This window comes from Rousettus aegyptiacus, unplaced genomic scaffold, assembly GCF_014176215.1.
Source record: "Rousettus aegyptiacus isolate mRouAeg1 unplaced genomic scaffold, mRouAeg1.p scaffold_m13_p_10, whole genome shotgun sequence".
NCBI lineage: Eukaryota > Metazoa > Chordata > Mammalia > Chiroptera > Pteropodidae > Rousettus > Rousettus aegyptiacus.
In genome coordinates, this window is record NW_023416285.1 from 89,045,723 (window position 1) to 89,063,275 (window position 17,553).

Consider the following 17,553-nt stretch of genomic DNA (forward strand, 5'->3'; position numbering starts at 1 on the left):
AAAAGCCTCCACCTCGGGGCTGACTTACCCAACAGCTGCGCGCCAACTGCAATGAGAGACAGGAAAATCAGAAGCAGGGCCGACCTCATGGCCCAGAGTTTATCCTTTTCTCCCAGTGATGGAGAGGAGGGAGTGAAAAGGGACCAAGACACCCCTGGGCTCACTCCTTCCCCTACTCACACCTCAGAGCTGCCTGCTGAAAACAAGGGTGGAGGAAGCTCTCACTTTTAAAGGGCTTCTGAAATTAGGGAAAACCTCCAATACAGAGATATCCTGTCACATGAGGGTGGTTGGAAAAACAGGAATTCAAAGTTACAACTTTGCTTCGTAAGCTAACTTCTGAGAAGAGCGGACTCGGGGGAAGGGGAGAAAGGACACATGTGGGAGAGGGGTGAGGCGGGGGGAGGTGGCGGGGCGCTGGTGAGAAAGGAGGAGCCGGGCTGGCCCGCTGCAAGCGGGGAAGTGAAACAGCTTCGGACCTGCGGCCCCCTCCCCTGGGGCTGTGTGGACGGCAAGCTAAGGCCATCACCTGAGCCGCAAGCTGAGGCGCTCTATGCAAAGCCGCCGAAACCAGGCTCCGTGGGCAGACAACCCCAATTCTAAAGGAACAGAAATGGCAGGCACGGAAAAAAAAAAAAAAAAAAAAGACGGTTTCATGATGGAAACATTTTGTTAAAGGTTGAACCTGACTTCCCTCATTCTCCATACTCAGGGCTCAGGGTATCTTCTTTTCCTTTTCCTTTTTTTCCTTAGAAGGCTTTGAAAGACACAGTTTTACATGGAGCTTTCTTTCCTTATCTAGAAGAAGAGTGAAAGAAAAGTTAAGCCTAAGGGAACTGCAGTAAGGCTGGGAGGGAGAAAGGTTCTAGAAGTCTTTCTCTTGAAAGTTCTCTAGAAAGCCAGAGGAAACATTGGCAAATGTTTTGTAATCAAGCCTTGAGGCCTGGACTCACTCAGAGTGATGTCTTCAAGTTTGGGAGGGTCTTCTTGCTAGGAGAAAATCTGTCCCTTTGGTCAAAAAGACAGGTGAAATTCTTCCTTTAAAAGAAATAGCAGACCTTTCAGTAAGCACAATAATAACCCTTAAACATCCATTTGGTTGTTTTTCAGAAGTAAAACATGAATTAAGAATATTTTGAAGCAGATATTCAATTAGACATTGAGGCCACAACTGAAACATGGGAAATGCTAGCAATTCAAAAGGAAGCTGCTAGAAACATTGCAATTTTTGAAATTTTAAGTGAATAGTTTATCTTCAAGTAGAAAGCTCCAAGATTCACCATATTTACGATAAAGTCATAAACCTTTCTTCTTAATAAGAGATGTGATAGCATCCTTTCACTGTGTTTTTGTTTATTTGTTTAACATTCTAAATTTAATGTGAAAATGTAGGACAAGGGATAAATGTTTCTTTATCATTAAGCCTAGCCTTGACTGACATAAAAAGTTGGTTACAAAACAGAATAGATGAAATGAAACTGTTTCTTTCTAAAACATTGCTTCAGTGATTTATCATGAAAAAAAATTTTAAATGAGTCATTCGTGGCTTTTCAAAGCAAATAAATTCTATAAATTCAAAAAGTTTGGCCTACTTTGGATTTTTGTCAATTTCAGAAGCAAGTAACATTTAATTAAAGTCTCTCTACACCCATATTCAAGGTGCTTTTTGTTTGTTTGTGTATACAGTGTGTCACATGGCCAACCAGGATGAATCGTAAAATCTATGATTTTAAAACAAAAGGAAGCTAACTATCTCATAAAGAATTTACCCATGACCTCGACCTTATTTAAACAAAGATTTATCAGCTAGAAGAGGGCGACCAGTTCATTCCACCTAAACAACTATTGAACTGATAGGAACTGCCCAAAGTAACTATTTTGGACTCTTGACTCTAGTAGAAAACTTGGAGAACCCAGTGAAGAGCTTGATGGAGGAGCTAGTAAATTTCAGTGAATTTCAACCTTTCCCTTGTGGCTACCACTTTGATCTTCCATCTTTGTGGCAGGCAGCAGTGAGGGTGACAGAATGAGTTTCTGATGCAACTTGGAGGAGAAAGGGTGGACAATAAGGACCTTGTCCTCCAAATGTCAGAGCCATGTGTTCTGGAAGACCTAAAACTATAAAAATTCAGAAAAAATCTTTATGACATTGAATTTGGCCATGACACCAAAACAGCAGGCAACAAAAGAAGAGATAAGTCGGACTTAATTGAAATTAAAAATTTTGTGCACCTAAGGCCACCATCAAAAGAGAGATAAAACAATCCACAGAATAGGAGAAATATTTGTAGATCATATATATGATAAGGGTCTAATATCCAGAACATATAAAGTGAAACTGAACAGCAACAACAAGAAAACAATGCATTGTAACAAAACAACACGTGTGCATTGCTGGTGGGAATATAAAATAGTAGTCACTGTGGAAAACAGCTCGGCAGTTCCATAAAAAGTTGAACATAGAATCGCCATGTGATCCAGCAATTCCCCTTCAAGGTATATACTCAAAAGAATTGAAAACAGAGACTTAAACAGATATCAATGTTCATAACAGCATTATTCATAGCAGCCAAAAGATAGAGGCTGTTGTATCTATTAGCAGAAGGGATAAACAAAATGAAGCGTACACACACACATACATATATAAACATAATGGAATATTATTCAGCCATAAAAAAGAATTCTGAGACTTGCTACGACATGTGTAACCTTCAAAACATTATGCTAAGAAAAAGAATTCAGACATAAAAGGACAAAGGCTCTATGATTCTATTTAGATGATGCGCACAGAATAGGAAACTTCATAGAGACAAAAAAAAAAAGAGAGAGATACGAGGGGCTGGTGGGGGAGGGGTGAATGAGTGTTAACTGTTTAATGGGTACAGAGTTCTTGTTTGGGATGATAAAAAGTTCTGGAAATAGTGGCGTTAGTTACACAATAAAGCAAGCGGATCGTACAGGTAAAAATGGTTAAAACAGTAACTTCTTCATTACTTCTCCGTTAAACATTTAAATGTAAAATTCTTTTAAGAAAATAATTGGCAAATACTTATATTGTGTTGAAGTGAAAAAAAAGACTTTTTAAGTATAATATCGAAGACAGACTCCATAGAGGAAATATTGATAGGTTGAGTTATAGCAGAATTAAACATTTCCTATATAAAAAACACTACAGTGAAATTAAAAGGCAAAGGACTCTGAAATATATGATCCATTTATGACAAAGTTTAACATCATTACAATTTATATATTTCATGAATTGGCAGTTAAAAAAAAAGAATGGACATGTAAACAGAAAAAAAGATCAAAGACGTAAATATGATTTTTAAAAAATACAAATAACCAATAAGCCTATGAGAAAATGTTCAACACAACCACTGCTTTTTTTAAAAAAAAGAAACTGAAATTGGCAAAGATGAAAGAAATAAATTATCTAATGTTACAAAGTTGAAGAGAAACTTCAGTTTTCTTACACTGCTGTTTAGAGGGTAAATCAGGGCATTGTTTAGAAGGAACCACTGATTGATCAACACATATCAAACTTTAAAACTCTGCATATACTTTGAGCTAGAAATTTTACATCCAGGCATTTACCCTAAAGAAATAATCATCTGTGCTGATGACCTCCTGTACTACTTGGCTCAAGTCTCTGGGCTATGTACATTTTACCATGATAAAAATAAAATCTAGCTCTTACCATCTTCTTCACACTCTTTAAGTTCTAGATTTTGCTTAGTTGGTGATGATGGTGGTTGTTTTTAACTAGTATTTCCTAGCTAAAAAAGTATTTCTATAAGATAAAGGAAATTCTCATTTTTTAAAGTTGCATTTTAAATTGCTGAGTTATATCATTTTCTCCTACAATTTCTCAGACATCACATCTTCACACCCACTCAATCCATATAAAATGAACTTACTGCACCCTCTCTTTTGAAATAGTTCCAAGAAAATTAGCTCAACAAATTATTTGGTAACTTGTTTTGTTATTTCTCACAGTTCAAATTGGTGATAGATTCAGAAGTCTGTTTTGTTTAAACAAGCCTATTTATTAATGGGCGAATTTGCATAAATAATATGAAGATAATTTGACTCAGAGACAGAAGTTACAATACGCAGTTCAGTAAAAATCTAGAAACTTAAAAGATGGACCACATTTTCTTATGCTCTTATTCCTAACATTTTCTAATCATTACCAAAATATGCCAAAACTCTTATAATGCACTTGCAGTTTAGTAGAAAATAATTACCTTTCAGCAATCAAAAATCTCTGTATTGGATTATTTATCTAAAATTTGGCTTTAATCATGATTTACTTCAGATAATATATTTAGATTTATTATAATCTACAGTATGTGTATGCAGACTATTTGAAGGGCCTTGAGTTTTGTAATTCAGTAATCAGTGTTATATTATATTGGGGATGGAACACATCTTTATAATATACTTATTTAACCTTACAAAATAACTTAATTAGAATGTTATTTGACCCATTTAACATTTGAAAAAAATTTCAAGAATAAGATAAAAACATATATTTAACAATCTGAAAATTACCTAAACTTCATAGGTGGAAATCAAGATACAAAAAATGTCAGGCTTCTTCTTCAAAACTACACCAAATACGTACTGGTACCTTTCATTTTTAACAATTTAGAGTGTAAATTTTGTATTTATTCATTTAATATTCTTGAAAACCTATTCTCTAAGGTATATATATATGTTATGTATATATATATATATCTTTTTTAAAAAAATACATTGTAGAGAAAAAAGACATTTCTTAAAAATCCATTCATATTCCAATTCCAATGCAAGAAAAATTGAGTTTTTTAATAGCCACATCATAGAAAATTAAGATTTATATATGTGTAAATATAAAGTTTTAAAGAAGATAATGCTATAGTAAATATTATCACCTAAAACATGTGAAAATCATATTGTGATGTATTAAGAATACACTGCTTTTTAAAGTATTTTTAGAGCAGTTTTACACTTAGAATAAATCTGAGAGGCATGTACAGAGATGTCCCATACACTCCTCTGCCCCCATTATCAGCATCCTCTGTGCTCTGCCTGTTCATCTTTCTTCCTGCCTCCACCTCAATCACTGATTTTTTAATTGTCTATATAGCTTTGCCTTCTCCAGAGTGTCATATAGTTTGAATTGTACCGTATGTAGCCTTATCAGGTTGGCGTCTTCCATTTAGTAATATGCAGTTAAGCTTCGTCTGTCTTTTCACGGCTTGATAGCTCATTTCTTTTTAGTGCTGAATAATTTCCAGCATCAGTTACCATAGTTTATTTATCCATTCACCTACCAAAGGACATCTAGGTAGCTTTCGTGTTTTGGCAATTATGAATAAAACTGCTAAAAACATCCATGTTCACGTTTTTGTGTGGACATAAGTTTCCAGCCCTTTTGGGTAAATAACTAAGGAGCAGGATTTCTGGAGGATTTAGATAGCCGGCAGCTTTATTTTTTGATCTTAGTGTTTACACAGACATTTGCTTTGTGACGTCCCATTATGGCTGGTGCACTTTTCTGTCTTCCAAAGTGACTGTACCATTTGCATTCCCACTAACAATGAATGAGAGTTCTGTCCCTCTTTATCCTCACCAGCATTTGGCATAATTATTGTTTTGATTTTGGTCATTCTAATTGTTCTGTAGTTGATTTAATTTGCATTTCCCTGATGATAGATGATGCAGAGCATCTTTTTTTGTATGCTAATTTGTCATCTGTATACCTTCTTTGGTAAGGTATCTTTCTGTTCACGTCTTTTGTCTACTTTTTAATTAGTTTGCTGATTTTCTTATTATTGAGTTTTAAGCGTTCTTTACATCTTTTGGATAACAGTATCAAATATGTCTTTTGCAAGTATTTTTTCCATCTATGGTTTGTCTTCTAATTCTTTTAATATTGTCTTTCATAGAGAAGAAAGTTTTTAATTTTAATGAAGTCCAGCTTATCAATTATTTCTTTTATAGATCATGTCTTTAGTGTTACATCTCCATACTCCTATGTTATCTTCTAGGGGGATTATAGTTTTGTGTTTTCCATTTAGATCTATGATCCACCCTGACTTGATTTTTGTGAAGGGTTTAGGGTCTGTCTATAGATTCACATTTTTTGCATGTGAATGTTCAATGTTTCCAACACAATTTGTTGAAAGAGTATCTTTTCTCCATTTTATTTTGTTCCTTTGTCAAAGATCAATTGACTATATTTATGTGGGTTTATTTCTGGCCTCTGTATTCTGTTCCACTGATCTGCTTATTTATTCTTTTATCAAAACCATACAGTCTTGATTATTGTAGCTTTATAATAAGTCATGAAGTTGGGTAGTATCAATTCCATAACTTCGTTCTTCTCCTTCAATACTGTGTTAACTATTCTGGATCTTTTGCTCTCCATATAATCGGTTTGTCGATATCCACATAAGAACTTGCTGGGATTTTGACTGGGATTGCAATTAATCTATAGATAAGTTGTGAAGACCTGATATTTTGACAATATTGAGTCTTCCTATCCATAAACATGAAATATCTCTCCATTTATTGAGTTATTCATTAATGTTTCATCTGAGTTTTGTAGTTTTTCTCACATAGATCATTTACATATTTTGTTAAATTTATACCTAAATATTTCATTTTGGGAGATGCTAATGTAAATATTGATGTTTTTTTATTTCAGATTCCACGTATTGACTTTTGTATATTAATCTTGTATCATGTAACCTTGTTGTAATCGCTTATTAGTTCCAGGTGGGATTTTTTTTTTTTTGTCAATTATTTTGGATTTTCTACATAAACAATCATGTCACATGTGAACAGAATTGTCTTCCTTCCTAATCTGTATACGTTTTGTTTTCTTTACTTGCCTTATTGAATTACCAAGGACTTCTGATATGATGTTGAAGAGTAGTGATGAGAGACCACATGCTTGTTTTGTACTTGATCTGAGTGGGATAGCTTTAAATTTATCACCATTAAATATACATTAGCTGTAGGCTTTTTAGATAGTTTTCATCCAGTTAAGAATATTCCCGTTTAGATTCCTGAATTTTTTTTTTAATCAATGGATGTTAGATTTTTTTTCAAATGTTCTTTCTGCATCAATTGATGTGATCGTGTAATTTTTTTAGCCTGTTGATGCGATAGATTACATTAATTGATTTTTGAATGTTGAACCACCTTTGCATACCTGAGATAAATCCCACTTAATTATGGTATATAATTTTTTAATACATTTTTTGGATTTGATTTGCTATTTTGTCGAGGATTTTTGTAGTAATATTCATGAGAGATATTGGTGTGTAGTTTTCTTATGTTTGCCTGATTTTAGTATCAGGGTTAATGTCGGCCTCATGGAATGGGTTCAGAAGTATTCCCTTCTTGTCTTTCTTCTTAAAGAGATTGCAGAAAATTGGTATAATTGTTTCTTAAATGTTTGGTAGAATTCATCGCCAAACTCATTTGGGCCTGGTGCTTTCTGTTTTGGAAGGTTATTAATTATCGATGCAATTTCTTTAATAGGTATACATCTATTCAGATCATCTCTTTCTCCTTGCGTGAGTTTTCGCAGACTGTATCTTTCAAGGAATTGGCCTTTTTCACCTAGGTTACCAAATTTGTGGGTATAGAATTGTTCATAGTATTTCTTTATTATCTTTCTAAGTTAAATGAGATCTGTAGTGATGTTCCCTCTTTCATTTCTAATGTTACTAATTTGTCTACTATTTTTCTTAGTTAGCCTGGCTAGAGGTTTATCAATTTTATCAATCTTTTCAAATAAACACCTTTTGGGTCCATTGATTCTATTGATTTCCTGATTTCAATTTCATAGATTTCTACTCTAATTCTTATGATTTTATTCTTCATACTTGATATTTAATTTGCTCTTCTTTTTCTAGTTTCCTAAGGTTTCAACTTAGGTTATTGATTTTAGAGCTTATTTCTTTTCTAATATATGCAACCAATGCTATAAATTTATCTCTAAACACTTCTTTTGCTGCAACCCACACATTAGGTAAGTTTTGTTTTTATTTTCATTCACTCCAAAATATATTTTTATTTCTCTTGAGAGTTCTTCTCCAACCCATGTGTTATTTAGAAATGTGTTAATTTTTATGTATTTTGGTATTTTTTTTGTTACCTTTCTGTTATTGATTTCTAGTTTAATTCCACTCTATTATGAGAGCAATCACTGTATGACTTCTACTCTTTTAAAGTTGCTAAAGTATGTTTTAGGGTCCAGAATATGGTTGATCTCAGTGAATATTCCATATTAGCTTGAGAAGAATGTGCAATCTGCTGTTGTCTGGTGAAGTCAATAGATGCCCATTATGCCCAATTGACTTATGGTGCTGTTGAGTTCAATTATGCCCTTACTAATTTTCTGCCTACTAAAACTGTCCACTTCTGATAGAAAGGTGTTGAAGTTGCCAGCTATTATAGTGAATTTACCTATTTCTCTTTGCGGTTCTCTCAGTTTTTGATGCATGTAGTTGGACGCTTCGTTTTTAGGCACATACGTGTTAAGGATTGTTACATCATCTTAGATCATTGACTCCTTTTCTTAATCTCTGATAACTTTTCTTTGAAGTCTGGTGTATCTGAAATTAATATAGCTACTCCTGCTTTCCTTTGATTAGTGATAACATAGTATAGTTTTCTCCATCCATTTACTTTTAATCAGTACTTTTAATCTTTAAAGTGGGTTTCTTGTAGGCAATGTATAGTTGGGCCTATATGACTCACTCTGATAATCTGTCTGTAAATTATTGTATTTAGGCCAATGGTACTGGTACTCAAAGTGATTACTGAGAACGTTGGATTAATATTTATCACATGTATTATTGTTTTCTGCTTTGCTCTTGTTCTTCGTTGCTATTTTTGTCTTTCACTCTCTTTCTGCCTTTTATGGTTCTAATGGAGCATTTTACAGGATTCCATTTTCTCTCCTTTCTCGGAATATCTGTTATACCATTTTTTTTGTAATCTTTTTTTTAGTGGTTGTCCTAGACTTTGCAACATACAACGAATCCAAGTACACTTTAAAAATACACTACATCGCTTTACAGGTAGAGTGAGCACCTTAAAATAAAATAACCCTAATTCCTTCCTCCCAACCCTTGCGTTGTATTGTCATTCATTTCACTCATATATAAGGGCACATAAGCATGTATATGTATATATGTGTATCCACATATATAAGCTATATACATAAGCACACATAATCAAATACACTGTTGCTATTATTTTGAACAAACCATTATCTGTTAGGTCAATTAAAACTAACAAAAAAAAAAATTCTTATTTTACCTTCACGTATTCTTTTTCTGATATTCTTTCTTGATCCCACAACGTTATGGGGAACTTCTATGACTAGGTCCCTCTGGAGCTTCTAACTAAGAGTTATCCACACAGAGCCTCCAGTAATTTTTTAATTACAGTTGAATTTTTCCTACCTACGTTCTAGTTCCACGAAGGTTTCAGATGGTGTCTCTGCTCCAGTAAGCTGTGACTCCCTGCATTCTCTTACCTGTATCTCCAGTCTTGCGGGCAGCAGTTTTCCCTGTGTCCTCTCCTCTCTTATGAATCCCAGAAGAGTTGATTATCCAGTCTGTTGAGCTTTTGACTTGTTAGGACAGAATGGTGACTTCCAAGCTACTTGTATGCAAAACTGGAAACCAGAAGTACCCTAAACTGCTTTCTAAAGCATTTTTGTCAGTTTCACCAAGACTTTTTTGTGTGGACTACTTAATCATAAACACCATACAATAGGTACTGAATTTGTTGAATGAATGAATTGAGGAAAATGTTTTTAAAAACCTTCAGAATATATATGGGAGTATATGTCAAAACTCTTATAAATGATTGTTTACCAATCTTCAGTGTTACCAAAACTACTGACCACAGGTACTTTGGTTTCATTTTCTCAGGGCCACTCCATAAGGATGTGCAGGTTGTGCATGCATAGCTCAACGTGAAGGGGTGACCTTACCATAGGCTACGACAACCAGAGATGGCAGTCCTGACCAATATATGGGGCAGCACGATTCAGAGCTCATGAATTCGTCTTTTCATGAGGCACTGAAACATCTTTGTCATGTAGGTGGATTTGCTTTTGGATAGTCCCATGTGTGTAGCTGTGCATGTCTCTGTGTTTCTCTATTTTTTCACCTCTTGATTCTGCAGTTGTGCGTTTTGATCGAGTTACTAAAGAGCTGGGAAGATGGTTGAGAGACAGACAGCCAGAAACAGAAAACTGAGTAAACACATCCTCCCATAATGAAAAAGGCATCACAACAAATAAATGTGCTTAAACATAAAATTTTTTCAAACAAGAAAATATAATCACTTTGTAAAAATAAAATAGCTTTAGCTGTATATATTTAATATATCTTTTCATTTATTATTTACTACATCCTTCTCTATGGAGTGTAAGTAGCTATTTTAAGTACTATAGCTTATAAGTAATATGTTGTTCTTTTTCTAAGTTTAATTCAGTATAATTTTAATGTTTATGGAGAGGAAACACTATTGATATATTCACTAGGTCCTGCTCAAAGTTTCACTGCACAAGATAATTATTCATTAAGCAGACAGAACAATGCCCAGCACACAGTAAGCATTCAACAAACTATTTCCTTTCTCTTTCCTTTCTTTTTACTATTTACATAGTCATTCAATGAAACGAAGCCCTAATGAGAAAAACAAGATTGTTAACATTCACACATTTTAATTTCAAACATTAATGTTTAGAAGAAAAAGGTACTAAATAGTTTTATTAAAGGTATTAGAATTTTATAAAAATAATATTACTTTACAGTAATAGTCTGATCATAGATGAATTTTTTTTTATAAGGACACAAAAGCTACTTGGGCTTTATATGAACAACCATTAGCAGCTATCAAAATTAGAATGTAATTTTTGTAACATAACTTTTAATTATATAGTATAGAACTATCAATGTTTCATTAGCATAATTTGCTGCGATTTCAATTACATACCATAGACTTGAACATTATAAACAAGTACATACTCTTAAAATAAAATATTAAATCAGATACTGACTTTCTTCCTATATATAATCTTTTATACATGCCTATATTTACTGCTATCAAGTGTTGCAACTTCCCAAAGGATCAGGAACATTCATACTCGAATAATAGACACAAATGCATTCTGAACTCAAATAATACTTTTCAGTTTATTTGAGCACTGATCACCCTATATATTTCAATATAAAGATAAATATAAATGTATGTAATATATTTTCACATTTAGGAATATTTCATATCAACTACTTAGCTTTAGGTTAATAAAAAGATTATGTTATAATTTAAAATAAATTAATTATATTAAAACTATTCTAGGGTTATAAGTATTATAAATTCCTGCTGGAGTAATACGTAAGATTAAGATAGCTTGTTAAACAAGACACCCTCAGGCCTTTCCTTAAGGAATTTAAAGGTTAATAACGGCTCAGAAAAGTAAACACAAAAGTCTTAATAAATGCTATAATTAGAGTTCTATGAGAACTTACAGGAGGGACACTTGAATGCCTTCTGAAAAAATACTCACATCAACTGTAACCTGTTTATTCAGTAGACCTCTCGCTTCTGAACATAATGCTGTTTGATGAAATGTAGTCTGAGGTAAACTTAAGATTTTACATATAATTTTCACAAATACATGATTTAAATTATTATTCCTAGAGGGTAAGCAGAAAACAGGAAAATTAGAGCAATGCATTCAGCTACTTGACTGTCTTTGATTTGATACAATTAAAATACTTAGCATTTATCGAGTTATTCCTGTTTGCCAGACAATGTGATGAGAACATTGTCACCCCCCCCCCCCATCTAATCCTCTCAAGCCTATTAAAGTGCTATTTAAGCCTATTAAAGTACTATTATTATGCTCACCTTTTAGGTGTGGAAACTGCTGCTTACAGTGTACAAAGAACTTGCCCAAAGTCATAAAGCCAAAAGCTAAGTTTTCAACAACTGTGAATAGACCTTCTCTGACAGTGCGAGAGAAAACCATAAAGCACAAGGAACCAGTGAGATTGGGAGCTTTGGTGGGGAGCAGGGGGTGGCAGGCAAGTTCGGGTATCTTGTCCGAAGCTATCTGTTCCCAAAGATCATTGAAGAGGCTGGCACTGTAAAACATTACTTTGCACAATAAGCCTTTTCTAGAATCCGGAAATTCATATAAAATAAAGAGCCCCTACTATGAATAGGTGAGAGTGTCTCCACAGGGCGAAGGTAAATTATATAATTATCTAATGATTTAACATCAAGATATCCATTACATATGATCACATTAGACCCTAGTGCATTTGCTGCTATATGTGTTTAAGTTGAACTTCTAATTTTAAACAGGGCTTGTATGTGTTTATTTTTCCGATGGTATCAAATTCCACAAAATATTCTTTTACTTTAAAATCTACATCTTCAATTTATAGATTCCTGTTATAAAATCTTATCTAGGTATTTCTGATGAACTTTGACTCCATTATATTAATCTTTATGTTACCAGTTCAGTACTAGAAACTGAGCCAAATATCTGCTAAACTGAATTGCTTTCTATGCTGAAATCAATCAATTATATAAAAGTCACCACAGTGAAATGAAGAACATAATACCACGTGTGAAGAGAGCCCTAAAACTACAATTTCGGATTTTTAAAAAACAATCTAAAAATTATTCAATGACACCAGGTGTACTTCCTAAAAATTAATTTTAACTCTTCAATTCTTGTGACAGTCTTTAATATAATATTTAATATAAATGATAAAAATCTCATTTTGGACTTAGGAAAATTTTACAGGCTTTATTGAAGAGTGTTTTAAAAATGGTTCAGTGTACATAAGTAAAATTAGCTACTACTATTTTCTAGTGATCCAAGGGAGCCAACTTATAAGAATATAACATTGCTTAAATTTAGCACCATTTATACATATTAAAAAAACCCTGATGTATAGTTATTAAAAATAGGCTATTCTGTACAATTTAGTCTTCATTTCCTCATGCTGTAAAAAAAAAAAAAAAAAAAAAAAACACCTATTCCTCAGAAAACAAAAGATTACAAATGTGTACACATGCATACTAAAGAGGTTTGACTAGACTGTTTTCTTTTTAAAATGAAGACAATTCAAAAGTAGAGAAAATCCTGAATTTGGTTAAGTAATTGAAGTAAACATAAGAGAGAGTCACCAGTACATTTTTACAAAGGCCCAAAACGGGTGTGATAGTTCCCAGGTCAATGATTAAAGCAAGTCTAACAAAAATGAAGGGTAAATCCTGGAGCAGGATGCCCAGGCAATATAGAAGAGGGTTCTGAGGCGTGGATATCATTCGAAGGAGAGAAATGAAACTGAATATGTAGACAGGGTACACCCAGCCCGACTTGTACACAGCTTGGTGGCCAGCCACACGCACCATTTCTACCGTGTCAGACCACAGCAGAAAGCTCCACAGGAAGATTTCTGCACGAACGTCCTGCTGGGACATCGTTCTCAGGATGCCTGACTGGAAGGAGGGCTCCTGGGGTCCTGCCAGCTCAGGGACAGGGCTCTGTGTCATCGCTGCCGGTGGCTGTGGTGACTGGGTCCTCTTGGCGGGTTGGGGAGGCACAGGGTTTCCTTCATTTTGCTTCCCTTGATCCGTCACGGTTTTTATTTGTTGCAAAGTGGTGGTATGGACTTGCTTATTCTCATTACCTGCAATAAATTGATTTATTTAAAGTTAAACTTTTATATTTTACTTAAATTTTAAAATTTTATTTACATTGAAAATTAATTTTTTAAGTTTTTAATTTTATTTACAAATTCTAACTACTCTCTTATTTGAGGTCTGTTTTACACATGAAACTTCAAGAGAAAATGAGTAGCAAACTGAAAAAAAAAAAAACCACGGAGGCAGAGGAGGCTCTTCATGACTTTGTATTTTCCTAGACATGACATGAATCTTGAGTCGTTTTTTGGTAAATTCATAGTAATAGCCATTATTGGTTATTGAGCTAAGCACTTTCACACATTACCTTATTTAATCCTCAGAAAAAGGTGAGAGATAGAGATTACTATCTCATTTTATAAATATGGAAACCGGGGCCCAAGAGGTAAGATGACACCCAAATTCAAATACACAGATAGTAATGGGCAGAGACGGAATTCATACCAAAGACTTGTTTGACCCCAATTGACAATCTCTTAACTTTATGGCTGCTATTCCCTATCTCAAGGCAATATATCACGTGCTAATTATAAAACATACAAATATTATAAAATCAAATCAACCTAGTTCAATGGTCAAATCAGAGTTCAAAGGTCAAATCCACGTACAATAGTCCAATCGTCATTTTATAAGAGGCTCACAGAAATCACCACAACCCAGACTTCCAGGCTTGGAATTTGGTGCTATGAGGAAAACTATTTAACCATGAGGAAGTCTTAGTGATGGGTGACATCCCAAAGTTTTTGAACTGGTCAGTGCAATGGCTTAGACTAAAGTATCTTATTTGTGGCCACAAGGCTATGCCTGGTCATCTGAATGAGTAGAACATTTTCTCATCAACAGCACATTATGTGTGTGTGTGTGTGTGTGTGTGTGTGTGTGTGTGTGTGTGTGTGTCTGCCTCTCTGTCTACATGTGGATGTTGAAGTCAGGGGATCAAGAAGAGATCCTCAAAACCAAGACTTACTAACAATGTTGATGGTATGGTTTTCATACATGAAAAACATACAGCGCATTATTATTAAAACATTAATCCACTTAAGTGTCACTTTTGTTGCGAAGAATTTATCAAGCCTTGACAAAGTTTACTCAGTGAACATGCTGAGTTGCCTTATCACTTGATAAGACAAAATTTAAAGGGAGTCATTAAACTGAACAGCTGTAAAGGTTAAAGACACAAAATCAATAAAAAATTTGTTGAACTCTATTGAAATGAGGTACGAACATTTTAAAATAGATGTTATTATGAGTAATGACTAATAAAATGAGTACTATAAATAGATGCTGTTTAAAACACACATAAATCCCAGTTTTCTTGTTATACAATTAACTGTTTAAAAATTTTAAGAGTTGAGTATATTTATAAACTAAAAATATAATCTAAATTTTTGATGAAGTATTACCTGCCCCTAGTATGAATCATACATAAACAGTAGGGCCCATAACCCTTAGAAACTTCTTTACCTGACAACCTTGATGTCACAGTGGCATGCATGGAATTCATTTTTATAAATAATATTCAATTAAGAGAAAATTATATACTAATTCCTGTTATTTTAATATTCATAAAATCATCCCTTTTTAAACTCAGATGTTCACTAACATCAATTATATCTCTCATTTTACAAAAGAAAAGTACATAAAAATTTGTTTCTTAGAGTTTGTCACATCCTGGAGAACTCTCCTTTGCCTCTCTTAGTAGAAAAGCTAAATTAGAATGAAAATCCAAATTCCTTTTTCAACATAAAGAACACAGTGCATAATTTGAGCTTTTGGAGATGACTGCCAATTCAGCATTGTTTCAATGCCAGGAAGTGGCACTCTGAGAAGTGACACATTAACACTTTTAAATAGTCAGTAAGAATCTCAATATCCGTAGATAGAAACTGTGGGATGTACAATGAATTCTTAGCGAGAGTTCATTCTGAATGAAATGTTAAGGCCCCAATTCATGTCTATTTGGCAAAATCAGAGCTGAAGGCTTCATATTTCTCCACAGCTCAATAGAGGCTAGCTTAGGTTTGGGGGTACAGAGACCCTGCTGTCTGTCTTCTTTCCAATGAGAAGCACTACAACTATTAGCTGGAAAGCTCTGCTGGCCTCTCAGAGGGCATGGTAAAGTTGAAGAAGTCAAAAAAATTGTTTGAAAAAAACTCATAGACACAGACAACAGTATGTGGTTACCAGAAGGGAGGGGGAGCATGGGAAGGATGAAGAGGGTCAAGGGGGCAAAATCTATGGTGATAGAGGAAGACTAGACTTTGAATTGTAAGCACACAATGGAATATAAAGATGATGTATAAATTTGTACATGTGAAACTTATATGGTATTAATTAATGTCATCCCAATAAATTTAATTTTAAAAAAACTGAAAAAAGAATAAGAAAGAAATTGTTTGGTAATTAGACTGGAACACCAGATTTATTCCCAAGCCATTTAACCTTTCATGTACTTAATACTACGCCCTTTAGCTTCATGATTAGTTTCCCTCTAAAGTATTTTTAAAACTTCCACTTATAGCTGGAATTCTTTTTTGTTATTGTTATTAGCTGTTAGAGTTCTATTTGGGTAAACCAATGTTTATTTGCACAAAACCCATAAAAGATATAAGCATGAAGACAGAGATCTACTCACTTCCTAGCGGTTCACATTGCCCTATAAAAAGTAAAAATAGCAGTCATTCTGTGTAGTTCCCCATATCTTATGCCAGTTGGCAAAACAACTTCTTGTCTTCTGTGTAAGCTAAACAATTAAGGAAATGTAATTTTGATAACACGACTCCTACCTATTTTACTTTATTATTTCTTTATATCGATGTATTTTGTTCCCCAGAAGTTTTAGATAGCTTACAGGGAAAACTTAAGTATAACACAAATCAGTAAAGACTCTTCAAGAGTATGTATTCCTCTTGCAAAAAGAAAAAGCAATAAAAGTTATTTAAATAAAAAGAGGAAAAAAAGAGAAGAATCACAGGAAAGACATCTAAAAACAAGACAGGAATGAAGTAGATACTAAAAATTGCACCATTTAGGCTCCCTACGGATAAGAGTAGACAAGTTTAGAGCACTCTTCCAGGCTTAGGCTGGGCATTGAGAATGAGACAGCAAATAATGTGGAAACAATCTCTGCCTCTGCCACTCTAAGTTTCCTGTGATCACGTCGATAAATATAGAAGAGTAAATCATGGCAGGGCTTTAAAAGGAAGGTGAGTTCTAAGATGAGAGATGATCATAGGGGGTCTGAATTAGACTGGGGATCAGGAAGGCTCATCTGAGAAGTGACAGTTACGCAGCAAGATGAAGAATAAGTAGGAATGAATTAGGTGAAGAATGAAGAAAGGAACTTTCCAGGTGGTGAGAAGACCATGTGTAAAGACCCTTCCACTAGAATGATTACATAAAAGAGAGTTTGTGAGGGGCTGGGCAGGCAGAGAGGGAAGAAGAGAAGAGCTAGTTATTTAAGTGTTTTCTATATCCAAATGTTGTTCTAAGCCCTTTCTGCGCATTAATTCACTTAATCCTTATAGAAACGTTATGATGTAGAAACTATAATTTTCTCATTTTAAAGATGAGTAAACTGAGGCACAGTGACCAGGTCACTGAGCTAGCAAGAAGAGAGACTGGAATGTAAACCTCAAATCCTGAACAATTAGACCACAGTGTCTACAGCAGAGTCAAATTATGTAGAACCTTATGAGCCATGATAAAAGTTTTGGACTTTATTCCAAGTTCATGGAAAGCTGATGAAGATGAGGACTTTGGAAGGCAGAGTGGCCAGAGGCCATGGAGACATCAGCAAAGAGGCCC

General features: G+C 34.1%; 2 protein-coding genes and 1 long non-coding RNA gene across 5 annotated transcripts in view; all 3 read right to left on the reverse strand.

Moving 5' to 3' along the window:
- The window catches only part of MRC1 (mannose receptor C-type 1), a 76,955-nt gene extending 76,608 nt beyond the window's left edge, over nt 1–347 (reverse strand). The window contains exon 1 of the mRNA XM_036228158.1: nt 29–347. Within this exon, the coding sequence (XP_036084051.1) occupies nt 29–89 (61 nt within the window). The 5' untranslated portion in view covers nt 90–347. The remainder of the gene's footprint in view (nt 1–28) is intronic.
- Nucleotides 348–632: 285 nt separating this feature from the next.
- On the reverse strand, nt 633–11,318 carry LOC118608701. Its single transcript, XR_004953145.1, has 3 exons — nt 9,545–11,318; nt 954–1,038; nt 633–798 (listed from the first exon to the last, which is right to left on the reverse strand). It is a non-coding gene; the product is annotated as an uncharacterized LOC118608701 (long non-coding RNA).
- Nucleotide 11,319: 1 nt separating this feature from the next.
- The window catches only part of TMEM236 (transmembrane protein 236), a 51,266-nt gene continuing 45,032 nt past the window's right edge, over nt 11,320–17,553 (reverse strand). For all 3 annotated transcript variants that reach the window (XM_016150629.2, XM_036228160.1, XM_016150628.2), the window contains one exon: nt 11,320–13,733. In XM_016150629.2, coding sequence (XP_016006115.2) covers nt 13,150–13,733 — 584 coding nt within the window. In that variant the 3' untranslated portion in view covers nt 11,320–13,149. The remainder of the gene's footprint in view (nt 13,734–17,553) is intronic.